This window comes from Opisthorchis viverrini (genome assembly GCF_000715545.1).
Source record: "Opisthorchis viverrini unplaced genomic scaffold opera_v5_182, whole genome shotgun sequence".
NCBI lineage: Eukaryota > Metazoa > Platyhelminthes > Trematoda > Opisthorchiida > Opisthorchiidae > Opisthorchis > Opisthorchis viverrini.
The window spans coordinates 869,129-892,369 of NW_008751838.1; the positions used below are offsets into that span (position 1 = coordinate 869,129).

General features: G+C 40.8%; 1 protein-coding gene across 1 annotated transcript in view; it reads right to left on the bottom strand.

Annotated features, from left to right (window-relative positions):
* Nucleotides 1-17,649, bottom strand: part of T265_14362 (hypothetical protein) — a gene marked incomplete at both ends in the record, with an annotated part of 60,440 nt that extends 42,791 nt beyond the window's left edge. The window contains one exon of the mRNA XM_009173302.1: nt 16,887-17,649. Coding sequence (XP_009171566.1) covers nt 16,887-17,331 — 445 coding nt within the window. The remainder of the gene's footprint in view (nt 1-16,886) is intronic.
* Between the last annotated feature and the right edge of the window lie 5,592 nt (nt 17,650-23,241).

Here is a 23,241-nt window from a genome sequence, read left to right on the forward strand (position 1 = left end):
TTTACCTATGAAAATGTCCGATAAGAGAGGATCAAGTGACAAACTCTACCGCGTTGTCTTTACATGGTACCATTGAACTCAAACTGTATGATGATGGTTAATTGTTTTAGAACCGCCTCTGTAATATGAAACTGCTCGTGTCATGTAAATAAGGCATGGTCTCTGTCAGGAGAGCAAATTTGAACGGAAATACTAGGGAATGCACAGATTTTTCTAACATTGGATCGAGTTGTCAAATGTGCTTCGCAAACCAGGGGTGGAGAGTTATCTGCATATAAGTTCTTGTAGTGTGGCGATTCAACTGTCTATTAAGTGCTACGGAAACTTTCATGCATAAGGTGAGTGTAATTGATGGCCATTTCATCGTAGCTTTGTAACAGAGATATGTCAACCCATTGGTTCAAAAATTCTACCTATCCGTCCGCTTAATGTTACTCAGCTTCTTTCCTCATCCTAGGCAATAAGATGGGCGTTTCTCCATATGTACCATCCAGTGACTAGTCTGATCCGAGATAAGTTACCAAACCGTATTAGTTCACTACTGCTTTTTCGGCACCCCTATATGGACGTGTTTGAAGTACGTCTTTCTTGTGATGTACATTAAGAGGAGACTAAGGTAGTACACTGAGCAACTTCGGTGAATACGGCAGGCATTCACCAGGTCTTATTTCAAACGCTTGATTGCATTAGACGATTTATATATTTTGAATTGCGCCCCTGTTCCCAAGTGGCTAGTCCTGATAAATGTTGCACAAAATATAAAGCCTGACGAGAGTATTTCAGTCAGAATACTGTCCAAGACTAGGACAAAACACTGTGCACGCATCGATCACGTCATTCAGAAAAGCGTGTTGGCAGACTGGTTCCTTTTCCATCCGTAATAATTTCACGCGATCTTTGCTGTCTGGTTCGTATTGATCGACAGTGCAAACTAATTGAAGTTAACGTTTTTATCACCTTTTTAACTGTCTCAAAAAGATGCATAATTAACGGTAATCGGCTGACAGTCATGCATATTCGAGTATAGTGTGTCCATTTGGCATTGTGCAATTAGTTTTAGTGAATGGCCGCAAGGTTTTCTTCAAATTTGACGGAGGGTTTACCCGTAAGTTTTTGGATAAATGCCAGCCCAGAAGCAAAATTCGATAAATTCTAATGCACACGTCTGAGAGACTAGTGAGAACTTTTACTTCCAAGTTCGAGTATGGGTTTATCAATAATTTACCAGTGAGCAATTTAAGGAATGGTTTTCATAAAAGCAACTCCGAAAACCTTTTTTAGAAAATCAGTTGGGTGCCCTGCTAAATTTTTTGAATGTTCGATTTCCATGAGTTTTTCCCTGATTTGTTTGAAATTTACCCATGACCTTCCCCCATAGGTTACCGTGCAGAATCTGTCAGTCAACACCTGAATTCTAAATGATGACTCAGCACATATCCTCGGAATAACTAAACAGACAAAGTGTACCTCACTTTTCAGGTTGAAACACAGCTATGCACTGTTTTTCAAGAAGCTTAATTCAGCCACTTCAAAAGTGGTCTCCTTCATAAAAATCTGGTATGAAATGCATATTGCACGCAAGACTGAGTGCTTAGTGCTTGCGCTTCATTATTTTGAGGATTGAGGCTGCTCTTTAATGTTAATGGATTTAGATAAAACGCACAGGAACCTGCTGTTTACATGTTTCACTCGTACGCCTGTGTTGGCGGTTACCACTACCAACCAAGACTAAATCGCAGACCTTATTTGGGTAGTGATCTCTAAACCCGATATTCTTTTCTCCATGGGTGATGGAAAATTAAAATTGCATCTGCTAAGGAAGGAAATAAACAGTCACTCGACAAAATAAGCACATTTTCGGTGGAGCATTAGTGTTGAACACGGCTGCGGATGACGTTAATCACGATGCTGTTGACGGCGAGTGAGTGGTAACATCACATCAAGCTGACATTATACATCCAGGACATCAAAAAACGAGTGTAAACACTTGGGTTAACTCAACTAGTCAGAATTGTCAGTGTTTGAAAGAATTCAAAACTGCCGGAAATTGACGTTGTTTTGTATTGGATAGTAAGCGAAGGGATTCTGATACCCCCTTTCGCCTTGATTTTCCTTGCGGTCGCTCATTGTGCGATATTCGAATTTCCAAGGATGTCCACGTTGCTTGCTCAACGATTCACTTTTTACTAAATTCCGGTGCTCACAAAATTCCTGTAAAACAGTCGATGCGGTGAAATACGATTGTTTCTTATAACTTTCTTCGTCAAAAACTCACGGTTAGTTTGCAGAATTTTATATTTGACATACGACAGTCCTGATTGCTTAGAGCAAGACATTCGACAATTCCGGGACCATGCACGAGTAGAACTCTGATTAATTGTGAGTTTAGTCATCTGCTTGAGAATGTCGAATATGGAGAATACACCTGCATCGGTTGGCGCTCACATGAGTTGCTCGGAATAGCAGTATACTAGTGTTTAGCTAGCGGAAACTAATTAAATTTGTTCATTAGTCTGGCTATATCTGGCGATAAAATCCACGGTGAAACTCTTAGCGACAGATATGATAAGACCATCCATTTCCGTCGGTCTGAGTTTTCGTATCGCCAGCAATTCAAAATTACGTTCCTTTGTTTGCTCTGTGCAACTAAATTCAACCTGATTCGATATCTATGTGATATCAATGCTCCTGAAGAATTATCAATGCCGCACTTCCGGACCGTATTCCGGTCTTGAAACGCTACCATAGCAATCATTTCTGCCTATGCATTCCAGTTCACTGCTTGCTAATGGTGGCGTGAACACATATGTGAATGAGCGTTTTCTGTGAAGGTTAGCAGTACTCACTGGTTAGTTTCATTGTAATGACACTGTTATGAAAATTTCCATTGTGACCATTATTAAATGAGATAGGGGTTTAGTAACACTAGTAAATGTTTGCCCTCCCCCTATATTCTGGATGTTAAACAGCAGCTAGGCCTTCAGCGAATTTATAACATTGTTACAAAACACCAATTGACATGAATCTCTAGTATACGGTGTTTTTGGATTTTGAAATCCCAAAACGGGTAAAATTTTCGACTAATGTTAAAAATCGGTAACAATCAACGCACCCAGGCAGGAAGTAAAATGCAGTCAGAAATTCTGTTCGTTACAAAATATATACTAATGCTGTATACGGTAGCAGCCATTTTAATTCACGTGTCGAAGCACACGTAGACCTAGATGGGGTTTAGAAATGGGTCTAAATTTTGCCTTGGTTGACATCACAAGACATCATTTTGTGACTGTTACTCAGGCTGAACTGGAAGGCGGATAAACACGTGTCAGTGAGTTATCTTAAATGGGGTTTATCGCAAATACGCACCAGACTAATTCTCTCGTGGATTCAAACCATCATGTCTCTTAAAGAGTTCGAATTTTCACCCCTAAGATAGGAGTAACCAAATGGTGCAATGAACACTTATGAAGGTACCGCCTAAGAACTTGGATAGGAAATTGCCTCCCTTGTTGCAGTCCACAATAAATATTTTGCGGTGCATCTGTGGCAAGCTACAAACCATAGAGTGCTCATGCTTTAATTATGCCGCGTGAAAACTAATGCGGTGTTAGTTTCAATCTGTATCACGTAGTTTCCACTTAATATTTTCGTCCCCCACGATTTCCAACTGACCTATGCTAGTTGGTTGTTCAATAGAGGCTGTATACTCTATGCATCTTTTTGCTTTTAGCAACCCTGTCTCTCTTTTTTCAATAAATTCTTAAGTTTGACCAACATAATGTTTGGAGTATCAACAGACCTCTCAAGCAGCTATATGTTACCCTAAAATGGCTGGGCATGTGCTGACGGCTTTGGAATTAAGCTATAAATCCAAAATCATTTCTAAAACCCTAATTCTGTTTCGGTCCACCTCTTTCGTGCTGTTGTGACACTGTATGCTTTCCTTTGTTACGACTCTGGAATGACATATTTGTGTACGTAAAGGAATAGTTAGAAATCCAACAGGAATTTAAAGCGGTTTCTTTTGAAATTTGGAGGACGTGACCAACTAACCATAGGACGAATAAGAAGAGGCTGCAACCTCAGTAATGTGTCTTACAAACCTCTGGCGACGGGGAATGCCTGTCTATTGTAAAGAAATTTAAACACGCTATCCACTAGTCTTAAAGAGATGATGATTAACTTGCATTCAAAAAAAGCGATAAAGGCGTTTGCTCATTCCTCGCTCACACGATTGACAGATGTGATCTGGCAGTGACTAGTAGCTCTGTACTCATCGCTCACCCGAAAAATTAAAATCGGTGTTTTACTGACCAAGTGGTTGATTACTGCAGTAAATTTATGCAGTTAATCTTTGAAGATCGTGCACTGAAATACTGATCACAAACTTTCACTAAATCAGCCTTCTTTTTTCTCATCACACAAGCACAGATCATGCCCAAACATGTTCCACTCAGATCCAAGGGCAGAGAATATACAGGAAAAAACACTAATTTAGATGTCGACTTATGTTGCATCTGGTTTGGCACTGTTTTTATTCTGAACACAAAAATTGTTGTACAGGCGTGTTCAAACACAACTTTGAATAACGGGTCTTATTATGGCGTTTGACAGTAAGTTATACTGTTCGTCAATGCCACCCCGAAGGTCGTTTGGCCGAGGTCTAAATATTGTTACTATGGTAGAGGGCAAGAAAAGTCACTGACGGTTCCCTGTAGCTCAGGCTACAGCCACGTTCAACATGGTTGGTCCAACGGAAAATAGTCAAAAATGTTTGACAGATTGCGGTAATAGTTTATCTTGTTGCATTTTTTACCTTTAAGCATGTGTAAGAACACATACCTGCCTTGGTCGCCTTCACAACAGACCTGCAATAAAACTAAAATAGCACTTCAATAAACTATCTGATTTAAGGAGTTCCTGGTAAATGACTGCATACCTATGCAGGTATTTCCCATAATAACATATGTAATACTGTGGCAGAAGTTTCCACAACAGGTTTCATTACTATGAAACTTCGCCGCCGTGTTAATCACTTTCTGCTTCACTCCTCCGTATTATTCGTATTATTAAGTGCGCTTGAACGGTTTCGTCCGAGTTTTATGATTTCAGCGTTACCAGTTATACTTTCGCCAGATTAGTGCACAACAAATTACTTTCGACGAATACTCTCATTTGCGCACAAATTTGATTACTGAAAGGGGAATCAACTGAATGCCACTAAATGTCCAGCTTATGGTGGCCGGAGTTTCTACAGCAAGCTTGTGAGTGACATGTTGCGTTTGGGTTATATGAATTTCTCCCTCCTTGATATACCACCAGCAGAAAGGTGATCGAATGACTCATCCATAATCAAGGTGATCGGATGCCAAGGGATAGATAACTAGAAATGTTACTGTGCTTTCCCCGAGGATTGTATTGGGAGGTGCACAGCTCAGCTGAATCCCAGGAGAAACTCTGGTTTGTGACATTCTTCAACTAAATTGACTGCGCACAGGCCACTTCATGTTTTGTCTGTCAAGATACTCGGGATATTGGTGTTCATTTTCTTTAAGAACTATTTATAATGTTGCTGAAAGCTCATCGACCACTCACGACCGGTTTTGCCCTTCTTGGAGGTCATCAGGTAGGCGCAGTCCCACAGTTCTACTTCAACCTAAATCGCATGAAATTCGCGAAGTACACACATCTCCAAACTGTAGTAGTGTTGTTGGAAGACCCGGTTGGGTTTCTTGTTTATGAAATTCTTCGCCTAAATTTACTGCACAATGACCGCCTGATGTTTTAATTGCCACAATGTTTGAGATAAAGCAGTATATGGCGAATATCGTATAATTTATGGCCCAATCGGGTTGACGGAAATTAGGGTCTACGCTCACGCGTTAGGCTCCAAGAAGACCAAAACCGATCTCTTGCTGTCTAGGGATTTTAGGAACCTGAAGGTTAGTTTTTTTCACGTAAACTTCTGCCATCCAGTTTCCTAAAGCGGATGGACTGGTCGTGCTTGCGTCGTTCTTAGGAAGAGCTTAACACGGGTTAATTCCCGCCTTCTACTGCGTTTTCATCCATGCACGTACCCCGAGTTTTGACGGAGTCTGAACTTGTCAGTAAACAAACTTGTGAATTTGTACAATAAAATCTTGTGTGTAACTAATTACGCTAGCAAACGCATGCAACTCTGCGCATGTTTTGCTCTCAACCTAATACCGTACCGACTAACCTTTAATGCCTTCATACTTTAGTACCTGTCTGAGTACCAGTCTGAGTATCTCATATGTGGGGGCGTAAAATTATTCTGGTACGCATTTGACCTCAACAATCAGCAAGCAATAAATTCAAGTGAAGTCAATCTTCATCGCATGGGATCCCCATGAAATTTGCGCTTTCGTTTAAAAATTCTCTTCTAAAGATATGAGGTCTGATTTTAGGTTCACCAAAATTGAATCATGTTTACACGGCCAGAGAATCTTGCGTGAACACTCCTTGCCATGAGTCTACCCACTTCTCCACCACCGAACACCTGTTTCGCAATTACAGGTCTTTATTTTAGCTTGTTGTTAAAAATGAATCGTCAGTGAGTAAATGATCCGTTGAATTTATTCCCAAAATCAAGTTGTCTGTAGCTTCAAGTAAGTATGATATTTTTCTATAAACGGGTCTCAGTTTCAGTTTATGTCAATTACGGTAAATTGTCAATTTGTTTTCATGTTCTTCACTGCCTAGAATGATAAAAACTTTAGTATGTCATATGTGTCCGTATTATACTCTTGGGAACGATTCTCCCCTTCCAATAATGCGATTATTCAGCCCAGACCGTGCCGAAAGAAAAGCATTTCGATCACGTCTTCCTTTTTAGAGCTCATTAGCAATCCTAAAAGCGCTGAACATACCAAAATTCCGGACAAGTCGAGCGGGTTATCACACCACTTTACGAGGGTTGCTTCTGCCATAGCAGAAGCAACTGATCAGTCACATGTGACCGGCGGAAATGCTGAAAAATAGACAAGGAGTTCGTATACTTGGAACTAAAATGTTCTCAGCACCTTATGAAAGGAAAATTTGCATCCTAAATGCCAACATTGACAAAAAGAATTTAGGCATTTTGTGAATCTGGTTAGTAAGAAAATTCTCTTTCTCATACAGCATTCCAGGATAAACTTTTGCTCTCAAGACCGCTCATCAATACACAGATCCGGGAAGATGCCAGTCGAAATTGCTTCGTCTTCCCTGATGTCACACTGGTAGTAAACTCCATTATCTGTACAGTCTGCATAATTAGGCATCACTATTCTCTCATTGGAGCCTCTAAGTGATGTGAATCTTATTTCAGTCTCTAATCAAGGAGGACCATATCAAAATAAGAGAATAGGTTGGTCCACACGATTATAGCAGACTGGCATCATTTCTGAACTCACCGAACGCTCACGCTGAACCATAAAATGCTTTGCCACTCCAACTCAGGTGCTGACGTATTTGAGGTAAGTTTTAAAAGTAGTCCGATTTTGCGCGGAACATCATCCGTTTGAAAACAACATTTTCCTGAACACTGGCAACCACTCGTTGAGAACCATATTCCATAACAGTTTTATTCCCTGCAGTTCGATTATGGTCCATCTTCTGCTCCTTTTACTGTATTTTTATACCGGCAATCCCCAGCAGCAAATAAACTGTTTAAAATGAACAATGGATCAACTAAAAACACATGTCGCCGGTGGATAACACCCATAGGACAGACAGTGCTGGAATTTCCAGCTCACTGTTTGGCACAAAAGCGCTTGCGCTCGTTACTTATGAGGCGATCCGGCGTTCACAAAAATATCTTTACTTGATCTGATTATAATGGCCCATCGTGGATTTAGAGCATAGTAATACGAAACTAGCTGAACTCGGGTGAGTGACAGTGCATTTGGGTCTCTAAAAATTATTAGCGCCTGCAAAATATAAGGATATAAAAAAAAGAATGGATGGAGAGTACAAGATATCTGTTCCAACCGACCAGATTTTGTTGAAAACTTTACCACATACCTTATCCACTGAGACTGCATAGTCAGTCACAAAGCTGAATCCTGGGAAGGCATCCATTATGAAATTGGTCAGCACCGAGTTGACTGATTTATTTAATTTTTATGTGTTTATCTCATTGCTTTTATACGAAGCCGCGAGTTACATTCCCCAATTATTATTTAGTCTGTATGGCTAGCGTGTCTGGGTAGAAAATTCCTGATTGCTGCGTTTGTGTGACAGAACACTGACGTTTAGATCTAAATGCAAATTGCTGACTGATTAGTTGACCTAGACTCGTACGTTCACACTCCAAAGTGGGTTTTTATTACCAACATTAGGAACCAACATTTGTAGTAAAACGAATCTACAGTCTTCCGATTTGCTCAACGATTTCGATAACGGGCGAAATAATAGCCTACTATCAAACAAAGAGATTTTTGGGGCCTTACACGTTGTCCAGAGATTCTGCAAACACTAAAATACCTTCTGCGTCCAACTCACATCCTGCAATTAGAATTGTGGGGAGTATTTGTAATTGTGAGTCAGTTTGATTAAGGTGGCCGATAATCTCGAGTAATTAGTTTTCTGGTGTGTATGACAAATCATTGATTTTAAAGAGATTGCAAAATTCACCACAGCAGGAGTCGGAACCAAACCTGAGAAACCAATTTTGGCTATGATACGAAATGCTCCTGACATTAGTGCAACGGTATCAATCACCGAAAATACCAGGTCAGAAACACAAAATTTTGAGTGCATACACAGAAATTGTCATATGACGAGTGGTTTTTAAGCCTAACAACAGATATACGCAAGATGAAAACGAATTTTTGATGGTTACTAAGTAACCAAAATCGAATATGCACGGGGAATTTTTCAAGTACTGTGATTGTATCTGCGATCCTCCTCTTGGTATTAAGGAAGTAAAGATCGCTGTTTAATCCACCAGTATTCATTTACACATTGCAAGTTTCATAAACCTCCACCGAATCCAATAATAAAAACAACAGCAAACGTCTAGATTATCAAGAGGTTTAAACGCAAACAACAGCAAACGTCTAGATCATCAAAAAGTTTAAACGCAAACACAGCAGTAACATCTACCAAGTTAACAGTATGCAAATGTGTTGTTCATCTTTCTTGCAATGTTGATTCTATTTCTTCTTTACACCTTATTGTCATGCTAACTAGCCGGTTCGGAATAGGCCAAACCTGACCTCATATGCATTTACACCAATAAAGGCTTCGTGTGGTGTCGCGCCTGTTGTCGATGCCTCCTGCGCCAGGCAGCATAATGAGTGTGCACGAGTAACCGAGTGCATGATTGAGACCGTCTCCGCGTAAGCACAAATGGTCAGTTGGACCCTCCTGGCACACCTGTGCGCCGCTGGAAAACACATAGCGCGCGCTGAGCAAACAAAGCACATCTAATGTAAATGTGCTTCGAAACTCGAGATTTACTGTACATTGGTATTTTGGTTAATCGTGATCTATGCTACCCTATTTCGTTTCATGTGTGTGTGTGTGCACGTTTGTTTGCATACAAGGAGGACTTGGTTCCGAAACTAACATCGATCGAACCTTAGATGGCTTCAAAATACACTCCCACGATCAATGAATCTCTGCCGCGCACAACGCGTTCACATATGAGTTGACTGTGCTCAAGTATTCGGGCACTCGCAGAGCGATGCAGCAAGCAGCGTGGCTAGTAAAAACCGTGCTTAAAACATGAACTGTTAATTCAAGTAAACCTCGTGAAGATTGCAAAAATTCTGGAGAATTGTCTATTGAAATGGTGAATTCTGCATCTCACGTGAGCGTCCCCATCTATAGCAATGCAGTTATTTGTAAACGAATCTTGAGCTGAAGGTGGGTAAATGAAGGTAGCTGAGTGATTCTGTAAGGAGATGATTTAGTAGCTAACAGAATCCATTGGAGATGTTTGCTCCACAGAATTTTCAGATCGGGTTGCCAGGATGACGAAATGCTCTTAATTTAATTGAAGGCGGATAAAAAAATGCTCCTGAAAGTGATCACAACCTACCAATGTCATTATTGTTGTTCTTTGGAGGCCTAGTTATTGGTAGGGTCTTTCAGGCTTCCCTGAAGCAAAAACTATCTCTACACCACATACATAAAACCCCTCTAGCCAGAAGATGGTCTCAACAACCATCTGTATTACTGAAAAAAATCGCGTTTTTTTATCAGAAAAGTTGTGTCCAACTAGGTGGACGCAGAAGCATATGCTTCTATTTAAAGTCTAGCTATGAATATAATTTATCCTGTAGTAACACTTTACATTACATGGAGGTGTTATGTGACCGGCAAGTTTGAGAGAAAGATGTGAGAAGCAAATGTTTGCCTTTTTTCACCATTACAAGTGCGTCTTCTAAACTTGACAAGGTAGTAGAATTAACCTGAGAAAGTCGAAAAAATATAGCACCTTATAGCGGTAATACAAATATGCTGGGGAGAAAAATCCCTCAGCTGATATCAACCTGGAAAGTACCACGGTTAGAGAAGAAAGTTTTCCCCACACTGCAGGTGTGTTTATTAGCTATAGGCATGGTACTGATCAGTGTAGTTTCGTCTTTGTATGGACGTACACGTTTCGGAGTCCGGTTTCTGTCACACCCTCTAGACATTCTTCATGGAAAACGGAACAGCTAGATTTACAATTCAAACACACTTTTCTGCCTCCAATATTTACCATCAGAAAACATAAACTCTTCGCCTGAACATCGCGACAAATCAAAACGCTTCTCCCACAGTTTCACCAACACATACACGCAAATTTATCACTGATTACCCTGAGGCAAACAACCTGACAGTACACGATGTTCGTGCATTACCAACAGCTGTGCGTTTCGATCTTGGCCTCCGTAAGCACACCTAACGAAATCTTGTCAACACAGGTGCGAAACCGCGGATGAAGTTGAAAAACAAACGAACTCAAGACAAACAGATGCTAAAACTTTTGCCTAGTAAACCTTCTGGTGTAGCCGTAATAAATTGAATTAAAACAATCTATGCTTAATTGCTAATGTAACGGAACTCTACATAGTGATAGCAATTGAAAGAGTGCTTATTAGATGTTGTTACATCTTATATATGACTTATAGCGCAGTAATTTCAAATTTCTGCAGTCATATATGCCCTGCGTTGAAAAAAAGGGTAACGCTGATTCCGGCTTGATATGCAGCAAGAGTTTAATATATCGCTGACGCACCTGTGATGGGTACCTGTATTTTACATTACAACCACCTCCATATAAAACTCCACATGAAGAACTTTGCCTAGGAGCGTAGTTTTTTTTCAATTTCCAAGGATCTTTTTCCACTGAAACCCAACCGCGAGGTAAACATCTTTCTCACGTAACACTTAATTGATCACTTAAATGTATCAGCTTCACGTTTACTGATGTTCTTTCTATGAGAATTATCGAGTTTCCCTATCTACTACATCTATTTTTAGCGACCTTCATAGACTTCATAGTTGTGGATATGAACGAAAGACAAGTCATAATACCACGCCTATATTCAAGATTGAACAAATTTCGGGAGGCAGAACAAACCGGTATATCCGTTGCAGAGTGCCCTGTTCTCGGATGCCAAGACAAGAGCTGACGACAAGATGGTTCCTGTCCTATACAATGGCAAATACCTACCTTCAAACACCTAATAACGTCAGCGGCGTTTTGAAACTGTCACCATAAACTCAACACAGTAAATCAGGATAAGCTCAATTTGCTTGAATAAGTTTCGATATATAGGGATCATGGTACTCTATGATGGAAAATAATTGGCCGGGGGGGCTGTAAGAAGGCACACAATGATGGTTTCCGGTAGTCAGACAACAACTATTTAGGCCGTTCATTGTAGTCACGAATTAGTGACATGCCAAAAGTCATGATAAATCAGATTTGGGGAAGTACGGCTTTTATAAACGGATGAAGTGGTCGCAACCTAGAGGCTGACATCCAACGCTAGGTAGCAGTCTGGCTTACTAACCAGCTGACATCAACATCTGAGACCCCCCGTTTTCACATAATATCGCACTCTCACCACTTATCTCTGATTAGCTAGTAGGGAGATGAATCTACTCTGAATATAATACAATAAAACATGGCTTATTTACCGCAAAGATGTTTCATAAAAGGGTATGAGACGGAGACAACTACAGTTCACATATTCCGCTACTCCATGGGTGTGGTATTCGCCCATTTAGGCTCAAGCTGGTGATCAGTTTGCGCTATTTTTGCGTGCGATGTCCATAAATGAATGTGAAACTTATTCAACAGCCTGAAGAAGGCCCAGAATCCTGCTCCGATGGCACATGAACCATTTTAATAAGGTATATAAGGTAAAAAAACACTTGTCTCGTTCTTAAATATGGCAAAAGCGAATTTGGAACATGGAGAGATTTTTCAAACTCTAATGTATCGGTGGCATAGGTGGTGTTGTTTCTCCGAAACACCTCAGCTTCATTAACCTGGAGACAAATTTTTGTCGATTCTTTACCGTTGTGAAAGAAATTGCCTCGAAATTGTTGAAGTCCCATCCACAGCCGGACCTTGGAGTTAGGCAGACTGAATCTGTATTCTGACATCAAAAACTAGACGCGAACAACTATGCGATCATTATTTGTTTGGAGCATCATAACGGCAAACTCTTGGCCCAAATCGTCAAATCTGAGGATTCAGTAAGTGAAAAAGGAAACCCAGGTGTCTTCACTAGACAGTCGGATTTTTTCACCAGTGGAAGGATCACAACAACAAGATCAGTTTGGTTTGTTTTATAGGCCAACACAGACTAGTTTAACTGAAAATACTTTCATTCGGCAGATTCGCTTACTGTTTTGAACTGAATCTACATTTTATCAAAGCGCGCTTTTTTCACCCAAAAATAATTCAATCATGAGGACAGTATGAAAAAGCTTATTTCTCTATGCAATTCAGCAACAAACGCTGAAGGCATTTTTAACCAATAACGAACATTTCTCACTCAAGGTCCCATCAACATGGAGCATTCATAGAAAACGATAGTCATGCGATCCAGCTGCTTATGTAACGAGCAACTACTGAGGGGAATAATTGGGCTGGGGATGTGTTGTTTTCTATATGCTGTATACAAAACAAAATTTAAAGCCCGATCCATCGTTAACACCTATTCATTTGTTTCACAACAGTGTAATGATAGTGAACTGAGATGGATTCACTTCTACTCCAAAGACAACTTTAACGACACGCCAGAAAGATGCTTCAGATGTACTTTAAGTCTTGAAATCTAGATGATCCGAAGAGTGCTATTGTGAATTGAATAAACAACCGATTTTTTAATAAGATCAAATTTCATTACACTCTGCATTGGGGGTTATTTCCAGGGACCACCGAAAGGGATAGTCATCTGTGCTACTGGAAAAATATTTTGTAACTGAGCAGAAGTGTCTGAAAGATCGTTGGTCCCTAGGTTATGGGGAACTTTTGGAGATTCACCGTATAATGGGATTCACTGCGTGAATAGTTGATGGGTAGTCACAAGAATTTGATGGCAGATGGCTTTCAGTTGCACCTACCAAACAGAACTGAACCAAAATCCAAATACTCGAATCGAAAAGCTTCATTCTTGAAGAATAACCTTCCCTTCCAATGTAGACTAAATGTAGACTAGCATGAGATTAACCTAAAAGTGGTCCATGAATTAGCCTGAAGTAAACAACTTTTCGGCATCTCAAAAACAAACCCGAAATCATTATGTTGCTCATCTATTGAAACGTTAACAGCGGCGCTTTTTCGTCCACGCATGACTAATGTAATCCAGTGTAAACACATTATATGATAGTGAGTCAGACAATGCCAACGTCGTCTATCTCTGTACGTAATTTACCGTTTCAGATGTGTCGCTCTGTGATGAAACGCTGCCGTGATCTTTTTTCCAAAGCAAAGCAACTCCATCTAAACATTTCCCTACTGCAATCTGACGAACTTACGCGTGCAAAAAAGGAAGTAATTTGAGAAAAAAAGACCAATTGTGGTTCAACGAATCATTGAGTGAAATGTATATATCCACTACAGTGAACTTAACCTGAGCGAGAAACATCTCAGGGGCGAAATTGTAGTCTTGGATCTTGTAATCAAACAGAACACTGAGCCGAGTGACCCATTTCGTAAATGTCCCATAATGAAGTTCAGCGGGATTCAAGCAGCTGTATTGTTTTTTAGCCTATATGCACTAGCGCCGAAGATTCTTTCAGGTAACCTGATTAGAATTTGTAGTGTGCCTGAGAAAAACCCTTGGGTTTCCTAAGGAACATCTTTTGAAATAGTCGGGCGTTATTCGTGCAAGCTTGTGAAATTCGGCAGAATTATTTTTAAGTTCGCGTTAACTTAAAAACTATCTCCTAATTCTTTCAAATCTTCCTTAGTTTCGTATGTCATTTTCAGGATACTGTGTGTGGTAGCTTGTTGTTGGCTTCAACCGTCGACTAATGAGTAATCATTCTGGCACAACTCTTGGTTGCTACACAACAAGGTTTGACTTTCATTGTCGTAAAATATAAAATAAAATAACATGCCGATCCGTAGGGTGATGCAGTCCTTAGGCAGTGGCTTGCGACCTTTTGGACTTCACTGAACGAAATGAAGACCTTAGCCAGTTACCAAAGCTGAAGTAGAAATTAAAGCTGCCAGTAATGTTGCATCTGAAGCAACTCATTATGCACCAGCTATTTTCCTTTAGTTTTACACACAAATTCCCCTAAAGTTTTGATTAAGATTAGAAAAATTCCACACAGCAAAACATTAACTCCGTCGAAGTATTTTACAGCTACCAAACGGACTATATGGCTTTAGCGTTACTCATAATATCGTTAAAGTCTAACGGCAGCCCATTACTGCTTTCGTCCTTGTTTGAGTTGATCAAGCTAGAAAAGATGCGTGGAAACCAATAGAGGGGTCTTTATGCACTACACTGTTTTAACTACGTCAGAATGTGTGAGTGCATCATCTTTGTAGGATATCGTTCCTGATGCCCGTAAAATAGCATCAGAATATTCGTCAGAGCAAGTGTCCCAGTCTGAAAACAGACCAGTGAAGTTACAGCGAGTGACAAACCACATTGTTTTCTCAGTTGTCCTTATGTACTTTTTTAAATTTGGTAACAGCTGATGAATCGCAACTCCCTGCTGGTGCACCTACTGATTTACATCACTAATACTCGTAGCACAGTTGTGAAACACCTGTATGTACTGAAAAATTTTGGCTTGGATTATACATAACATCCCTTAACTGAGATAACCGCCGCTACATAACAAGTCTGTACCAAACGATAGGCAAAGTATGGTGACTTCGAACCTTACAGAGCGACAGTTAGTTAGCACTTACATAGTATTACACTGCAGGGTACCATCTGCTATCCCAGAAAATATTTGAGAATCGTGGCCAGAAGAGAGGAAACCGATATGCATCGGTTGGAGAAACGTATTCACAGTGTTCACTACCAAGGCGTTTGGGAGACAGATGTCCGTTGCCTTTGGTTGGTTGCCATACCGATTTCCCAAACACCTTTTGTTTGCCACTGGGCACGGCAGCACCTGCAACAGCCGAATTTCTTAACCTGTGTCTCACTTTTTGACATTACATGCACCAGAACTACCGCTGCCAAGATTTCATTTCCCACAAAAATGCGAGTTGTGTAAGGTATCAAATATATTTTAAGCTTAACTCGTTTCTCTGGTTTCTAGAAATATCTACTACATTACATTGGTAGATGTCGTTAACACTCAACACTGGTTGATTTTTTTTAGAATCCCGCCACCCTGGGATATTTAACCAGGGTTTGCAAATCTTTCCAGCAGCATGTGAAACTTTGATTTAAGTAGCTGAACTAAAGCGGTTATTAACCGTCAGAATATATGAGTAGGTAAAGTTTAATGGGTATGCTCTCCGCCAAGAGGACTAAAAACGCTCCAAAAAATAGTGATTGATATTCACAGTCTCCTCAGGCCAAATCTTGACAGAAGTACCAAATGGAGTTCGGTGCAAAGTCTAATATCTACCTGCACAAACACATTTTGCAAACAAGAATGGCATTAGGAAGAGAAGTGTCCAAATGCCCAGCCTACAACATTCTTTAACTGCTTGTATTGCACAAAAGTCGCTTCAAATGGCCTAAAAATTGCTTTCGGTATCATTTCAGACTTGAAGACTAAATCAGACCCACGTGGAAACAGGCACTTATAGAAACTGAGATGGCAGTGGGGAAAAACAAGGCCCATTTGATCATCTCAATAGCAAAGCAAGTTTTATCAGGTTTTTTACTAAGTAAACGGAGGATTTTCCGTCAGACCAAATCCGGTGTTTCAGATTGCCTTGGTAAACAATAGGTGGCTTTCAAATGGGCAAATTATCGCTTTTGACACAGGAGCCTCATCAGGTCATGTGAGCAGGTCACCAACTTGGTCAGGTTGGTGCTTTCCCCTTGTTGCCTTGTGCTGTAAATAAACGTGGTCACAAGTTACCGGTTGGGATAAACTAGGCAGTCGGATTTTTTTTCAACCCGCCAGCCTTGAGTTGATCTATTCTAAAAGAAAATCACAACCAACCATCGACGTGATCTTAGTATGTAAACCTATTCATGATCTCATTAGTAAAGCAATTAACTTAAGTGGTCACGTGATTTTTGCCTGATTCGCCACACACTGGAACAACAACCGTTGTACTAACGAAAGTGTTGGAGTGGTATTTCATTAGTAGCCACTTGTCTCTTTTAAATGCTGCAACTAAACAATGACTAAACTGTCCGTGATTAGATTAATCATTTTGTTGCCTAAATGTCATTTCGATTAGTTTCCAATTAGGAAGTGTGAAAATTTGTTTGACTCACCACGACATTTTCCATCGTCATCTGTAGCTGCTTTCACCGATTTGATCTGGTCACTTTGCGGGGGTAGATTCCACAATTTATCATCGTTGAAACTGTCAGGCAACCCCTTTATATACAGATTGGTTCGTGACATTTTCTCAACCGGGAAAGCATTCGGTAGCACTCCATTGACGCACACAGGTGGGTGGGGTTTCGCATCACTGTCACTCACGGAGTTTTCCGCAGAATGCGTCCCTGATGGACTGTACTTACCACTGTAGTTCACAGTTTCAATCGGATTTACTTGACCCGCGAAAGAACTAATCACCGAGTCAAAATACGAACTGTCCTGAGCTGCCATGCGAATTGTCAGCTTTGCCGGCGGCTGTTCACATAAATCTCCATCATTATTAAGATCCTCGTGTTTTTGGCATAAACCAGATTCCGATAATCCAGTTGTGAGCATTTTGTTTGTTTCAGACAGTGTTCTTTTCCTACACAACACTTTAGTTATAGTCCTTTCAGTAGAAACTGGGTGAATCAGGTTTCAGGGTCGTGTTACGGGATTACAAGCAGGCCGCCACAGAGAGAACGAACAAATTTGTCTGGTCTGAGCCACCGGCAACACACACTTGGATGACACACGCAGGAGACGGGTTGCCTATTAGTACTGGTGTTTTATTGGCAGTTAGAGGCATGTGTTAGATAACGACGTGGTTCAAGAACGTAAAAATCACCAAACCCAAGCTCGTCTTCTTAACTGCTGCGAATTAAGACATCAGTGTCAGTGATTGTAGTTTGTTCAGCACTACAGTGTTTGTGTGCGCTTGGCTGTAAGGTGTGCGCGCTTGGCGTGTGCGTATGTGTGCTTCTTTGTGAACGACATCATCACCACACGCCCACTGCGCAAGCTGAGCCATCCAACCTCTGCGTGTCGCTCTGCCGCTGGCTTGTATACATGCCTGTTGCATATAGCACTCTTGACGCTCGCAGTGGTTTGTAGGCGTAGGATGTACGTGCATCGGTGTGCAGGGTCTATGCGTGTTGGCCTGTGTGCGTGCGTAACCGTCCGGAAATTTGTGGGTTTGGAGGAGCTGAAAGGCGACAGAGTGAAGGAGAGACAGTTAAAGTAGGGACAGCTAAGTAGACAGTTCTCACGCGAGCCAGGCGGTCGCGTAGTCGTCTCACGGGGTAACCGAATATACGGCAAGACGGTTAGTCAAATGCAGGTCACACGACCTTCGTCCATTTGCGGAAACTTTAGGTGGCCGTAGGCAACAACCTGTCGCAAGTACTGCCAGTTCCCTCAAGATAAATGTTCTGCTTACATGTCGGTTCAAACAGTGATCCGATCTAACCTGGTCAAAAGTTCAAATGGTTTTGAGGGTTTTACGCTACATGTGTGGCGAGAAACCTACACTGGCAGCAAAGCATTTCACGCTTTAGCATGACAACATTCACTTCCACGTTCTGCGCGCCCGAATACACAAGATTCCGAAACAAAAGTAGGCAGTGGAACAACAAAATATGGGCTAGACAACTTTCACACAAAATACGAATAAATTTCAAAACGAGAATGGACACACTTTCTTGACAGTGGGCTGAAAACTCTCTAACCGTCCACGACCGATTTCACTGTTCTTGGGACACAACGGGGGAAGAGAGATCCGGATACACTAACTTATTTTCCAGATGAGTCTTCTTTGCCAACCGAAATGAATATATTCAGAATCACATGATTAATGGTCCTTGAACTTCTTCCAAATGGTTACGTCTGCGGAGATAGCACAAGTGTTATCACGGTTGGGATAGTGTTATGAGGGGAGATGGAAACTTCAACAAGACTAAAGCATTCTTCTTTGCTGTTGAAATACATTACGCTAGCATACTGGTAGTTGAAGCTTTCAGTAAATGCTCTTACAGGTTTTGGCATCAATCCGTATTGTTCATTTCTTGTGTTGTAAAGGGTGAGCCAGTTTTCATGCATCCTTTTTGTCACAAAAATCCAGAAATTTCTAGTGAGATTTAAGTTTGGATTATGAGGCGGTTAGTTTGAAAGGATAAGTGCAACAGTCCCGACTTTATCAGGCAATGAATGAATTATCCTCCAGAAAATGTTCATCCTCTCCTGTATTATCAAAGATAACTCCTAGGAAAAGTACCCATTTTTGATAAGGATGAAGTCGGTTCCCACTAACCATCCAAAAGTACTAAACGACAACTCTATTTGGAGAACCTACTCTTCCAGATGCAAATAAGTCTCCAGAACATTGCAGAAGAATATTTGGCCTATACATGTGTTTTGTTTCTTTTGTTCGTTCGTCCAAATAATGCAGTCGCTTGTCCACTGATTCCCAAAAAGTGCTTTCAGATATGAATCCGTTTTTAAAATTCGAACTGCAGCTTACGACAGTTGTTGAACTACCATAACACTTATAGTAGAACTTGAAAAATGCGGTAGTTTTTCATTAGGTGAGGACTTCTTTCCGTTTTCCAAAATGAGGTGCCAAGACTACCGTCAGCTACCAATGTAACAGTGGATACTACTGATGAAGCATGGGAGTAGTATGTGGTTTTCGCATAATTCCGCTTCGCGTCTATTGAAAAGTGAGATTTATTACGGAGTTTGTGAAATCACTTTGCAGCATTCGTTTGCGTTTGAGTGATGGTCAATGGGTAGCCAGGGAAAATTCAGGAAGACACGTTCAAGAAGAGGACGGATACATAGTTTTTATGAACGAGATGCATATGAGAGTTTCACTTCCCTGTCCAATAATGTGTAACAGCTCAATTAGTATTTTTCAATAAATAGCCCCGAAGTAAAAACCTTCTTCATTTCACCAGTTCCATACACTTGTTCACCGTTGTTGTGCCGCTTCAAGAAGTATACTATCAACCGCTCAAGCTTCGGAGTAAAGCGCTCGAGGGGAACATCGTTTGTGGTCAACGGTCCGGTAGATACCGTCTGTAAAAACTGTCTAACCCAGCACTCATTAGGAGCTAATGAAGAAATTATCCCGTTTAAATACAAATTGTTCATTACGAACAAGCTCAAAATTGTGGGCGTACAAGTCCACTTTCATTTATTTATTTTGAGGAATGCGGAAAGCACTTAGCCTGTTGCAACAAATTAGGTATACATCGTCTCCTGCAAAGCACCTCCTGAATTCCATTCGGTTTCAGAAAATGAATTCTGACTGTTGTTCTTCCAAATCCTTGTCCGAGTTTAAAAAAAGATCCCAAAAACCTGCAGAACCTCACTTGTATCAATTTAGTTTTGGCGATAGCCGATTAATCAACTCTTGGAAAATCGCCATTGTCACATTTGTGTTCTTTTTCGATGCGTCACTGAATTGGAGATTCAAAGTCTGAAACAATACCTAATGGTCTAGTGGTGGACACTTTCTGGGATAAATTAGACCAAAGTTAATCACAAAATAACCACTGGTGTTCCGTACGGTGTTGCCACGGGTACCAACGATAACACATGTATGTCTCACAAGATATCTACCTCCGAAATTTGAACATATGGGTGTTTAAAGTACTGTATCACGAGACAACCAAGTGATTGGGGCCCTGTACACAAATATACGAATGACTTATGCGAACGTAAAATGGTAGAGATACGTTACAACATTTCTTTGCAATGTCTGTAAGGGCACTCACTTGCGTAACTTTCACGCACGTAACCGTCGTCTATGATCCTAGTTTGACTAGTTTCCATTTTTCAAATAACTGGGACTGTGCACCAGAAGTTGTACGGTCCAATATTCCACTTAGCAGGATTCTATTCCTTAGGCTGATGGTAATTGCTGATCAATCATCCGATCAGCCGTCTAATATAACATTACCCCGTTTGATTATGACAACGTTTGGTACTTTGATCTCTTTCCTTTGTCCATCAACACCTGACAACCCGGCTTACTTCAGGTAGCTACTAATAGGATTACCTTTAAGCCACCGGGTTTCCTCAAAAGCACCCGGTCTTTTCTCACGGCCATTGATTTCCTCTAATAAACATGGGTAAACCACTGATTGATTCTATTTCTACCTTGGCTAACTTTTCTTGGACACCTGGTTGATCACTTTGTTGAGTGCTAATACAGCGCGGTTTGCAATCCAGGACATTTATTTGATCCGGTTGATAATTTCTCTCATCTGTCACTGATATGCGTGATCAGCGTGGATACGCCCGAGAGCATCGATATAACCAATGCATATGGCGGATATAGCCGATGCGGTTCCGAGGCCACAATAAGCAGTCTCGAACCAGGAACTTTGTACTTCAACATGCTGCGGAAGATACTGATGGCAATAAATAATCTGATAGTAAATGTTGCTTACATACAAACGTAACTGGCTTTGGTTTTGATGGCTAATATGCTCTGAGGCATTCTATCTTTAAAACACAAAAACACGTGGATTTTATTTCAACTCATTAGATTGCATACGAACCAGTGGAGCAAGCAAGTAAGAACTCCCACTTTATTTGATCAGGAGACAAAATGATGTTTCGCAGTGCATTCTACACGCACCATGGTGTTTGGCGCGTACCTGATACCGTTTTGAGGAAAGAAGTCACATTTTACAGCAATCAAACATGCAACTAACAATGCTTTGCGGTTCGTACTCTCATTTTTTCTGGGAAGAGTTACGCCGCACGAAGAAATTGTGAAGTATTCCAACATCAGGATACGCATCACTAGACTTTTCCACAATTTTAAAAGGCAAAACTATGGCAGTCAAGCACGTAGACGTTGATTTGTTCGCCTAACTTACCAGATAGCTTGCACAAGTTTCGTCACCATCCTCAGTTGTTTTAGGCCGTGTAGTTTCCAAAGACAAGCTGATATCTGTAATGCCTCTGGTTGACTGGATACGCTTTCGTGGAATCCTATTGATACTTTGAGAATAGAGCTCCGTTGCAATCAGTATTCTTCGTGAGTGAGCGGTACGCTGAGTAGGTTCTCTATAAAAACTTTTATCTTGGTTATGCTCAGCTGGTTTCTCATTCCTGATGAGTGACTATCTGTCCTCCCGTTATTAGTTTACCTCTTACTGTGGTCTCTGATTTTTGCAGTTTTTCTTTGATTCATTTGGTCCGTTCTCATTTTTATTGCCCTGCGGTCTTTTTCTCTCAGGTTTTTCTTGGTACTTTTTATCTCTGCCTAATTCAGTGGCTAGTTTTATGCCAGTATAGTTCTTCACGTTCGATTGGCTATTAGGATATTCTTGTGTTAAGGAGTTATTCGTCCTTCGCTCGGTTGCTTTATGTTACATGTTTGAATGTGTTCCAGTACCCTTGATTATTTTCTTGGTCCATCTGGTTTTTCTTGCCTTTTTGAGCAGTACGGTCGTAGTTTTGTTGCCAATGGTGGTATGTAGATTTGGCGGATATTACTGTGATTTGCAGTAACAGTTTCAATTCAGCACCACGCTCCAGTTCTCTGCTTTCTTTTATGTTTTTGCATGGGCTAATATGGGTAAGTTTACCCACCCCTTTTCGTGACTTTTCTAATCTTTTTGCACGAGGACGAATGAACACTGGCCGTTTCTTTTGACAGCACGTTTGCCTTTGTGTTGGCCGTGAGAAACCTCCTTCCCTGTCTGTATTACGCAGTGTCTCTCACGTTCTGTACACCGAATTCTGTGTAGGACGTTGGTCTTCGGTGCTGTGTTAAATTTTACTTTGGGTTTTGATAGGACTGTTCACAATGTGTCTGGCGAACCTTTGTACAGTATCTTAATATACGGTCAAGACAATCTTGCACTCATTTCTGAAACGTTTTTATATGCGAAGGGATGGTTTGTTTAATCTCGCTTTATGCTGTTGTATTAGTAGAGTTGTTTATTGGGCGCTCACCGAATGAGGTTTCCTGGATATTCATTTTCATGGAAATATTCTTGGAGCTGTCTCTCTTGACCAAAACCTGCTTTATGTTACAAGACCTTTAGCTCCGTTTAAGGATTCGCTGTGTTTGTGGCATTTTGAATAATCACCATGGTAGCTAAAGATTTGGTATATGTTCTTTAGGCTGCTGCTTGTAGCCAGCTACATGACAGGCTTTTGACAAAGTCGTTAGCTTCCTACTATTGTCCTTTTCATTGTAAATTACGTCTTCGGAAATTTTCTTTGGAACGTTCGCTGTAGTTGGATGTGTTTATTGCTGATTGGTGTTTTTGAATTTATTTCTACAGTGGGAATCTCCTAGAGAACTTCTCTTGTAAGTCCTAAAATTGGGGACCCCATTGGTGCTCCCCAATGTTGCCCATAATAATCTTCGTCGAATTCGAAATACATGGTCGGGAGAAAGTCAAGCATTTAGCACGGTTCTTTGTTCTTCAGAGATCCATTTGCTACCATGCAGCTGTCTAA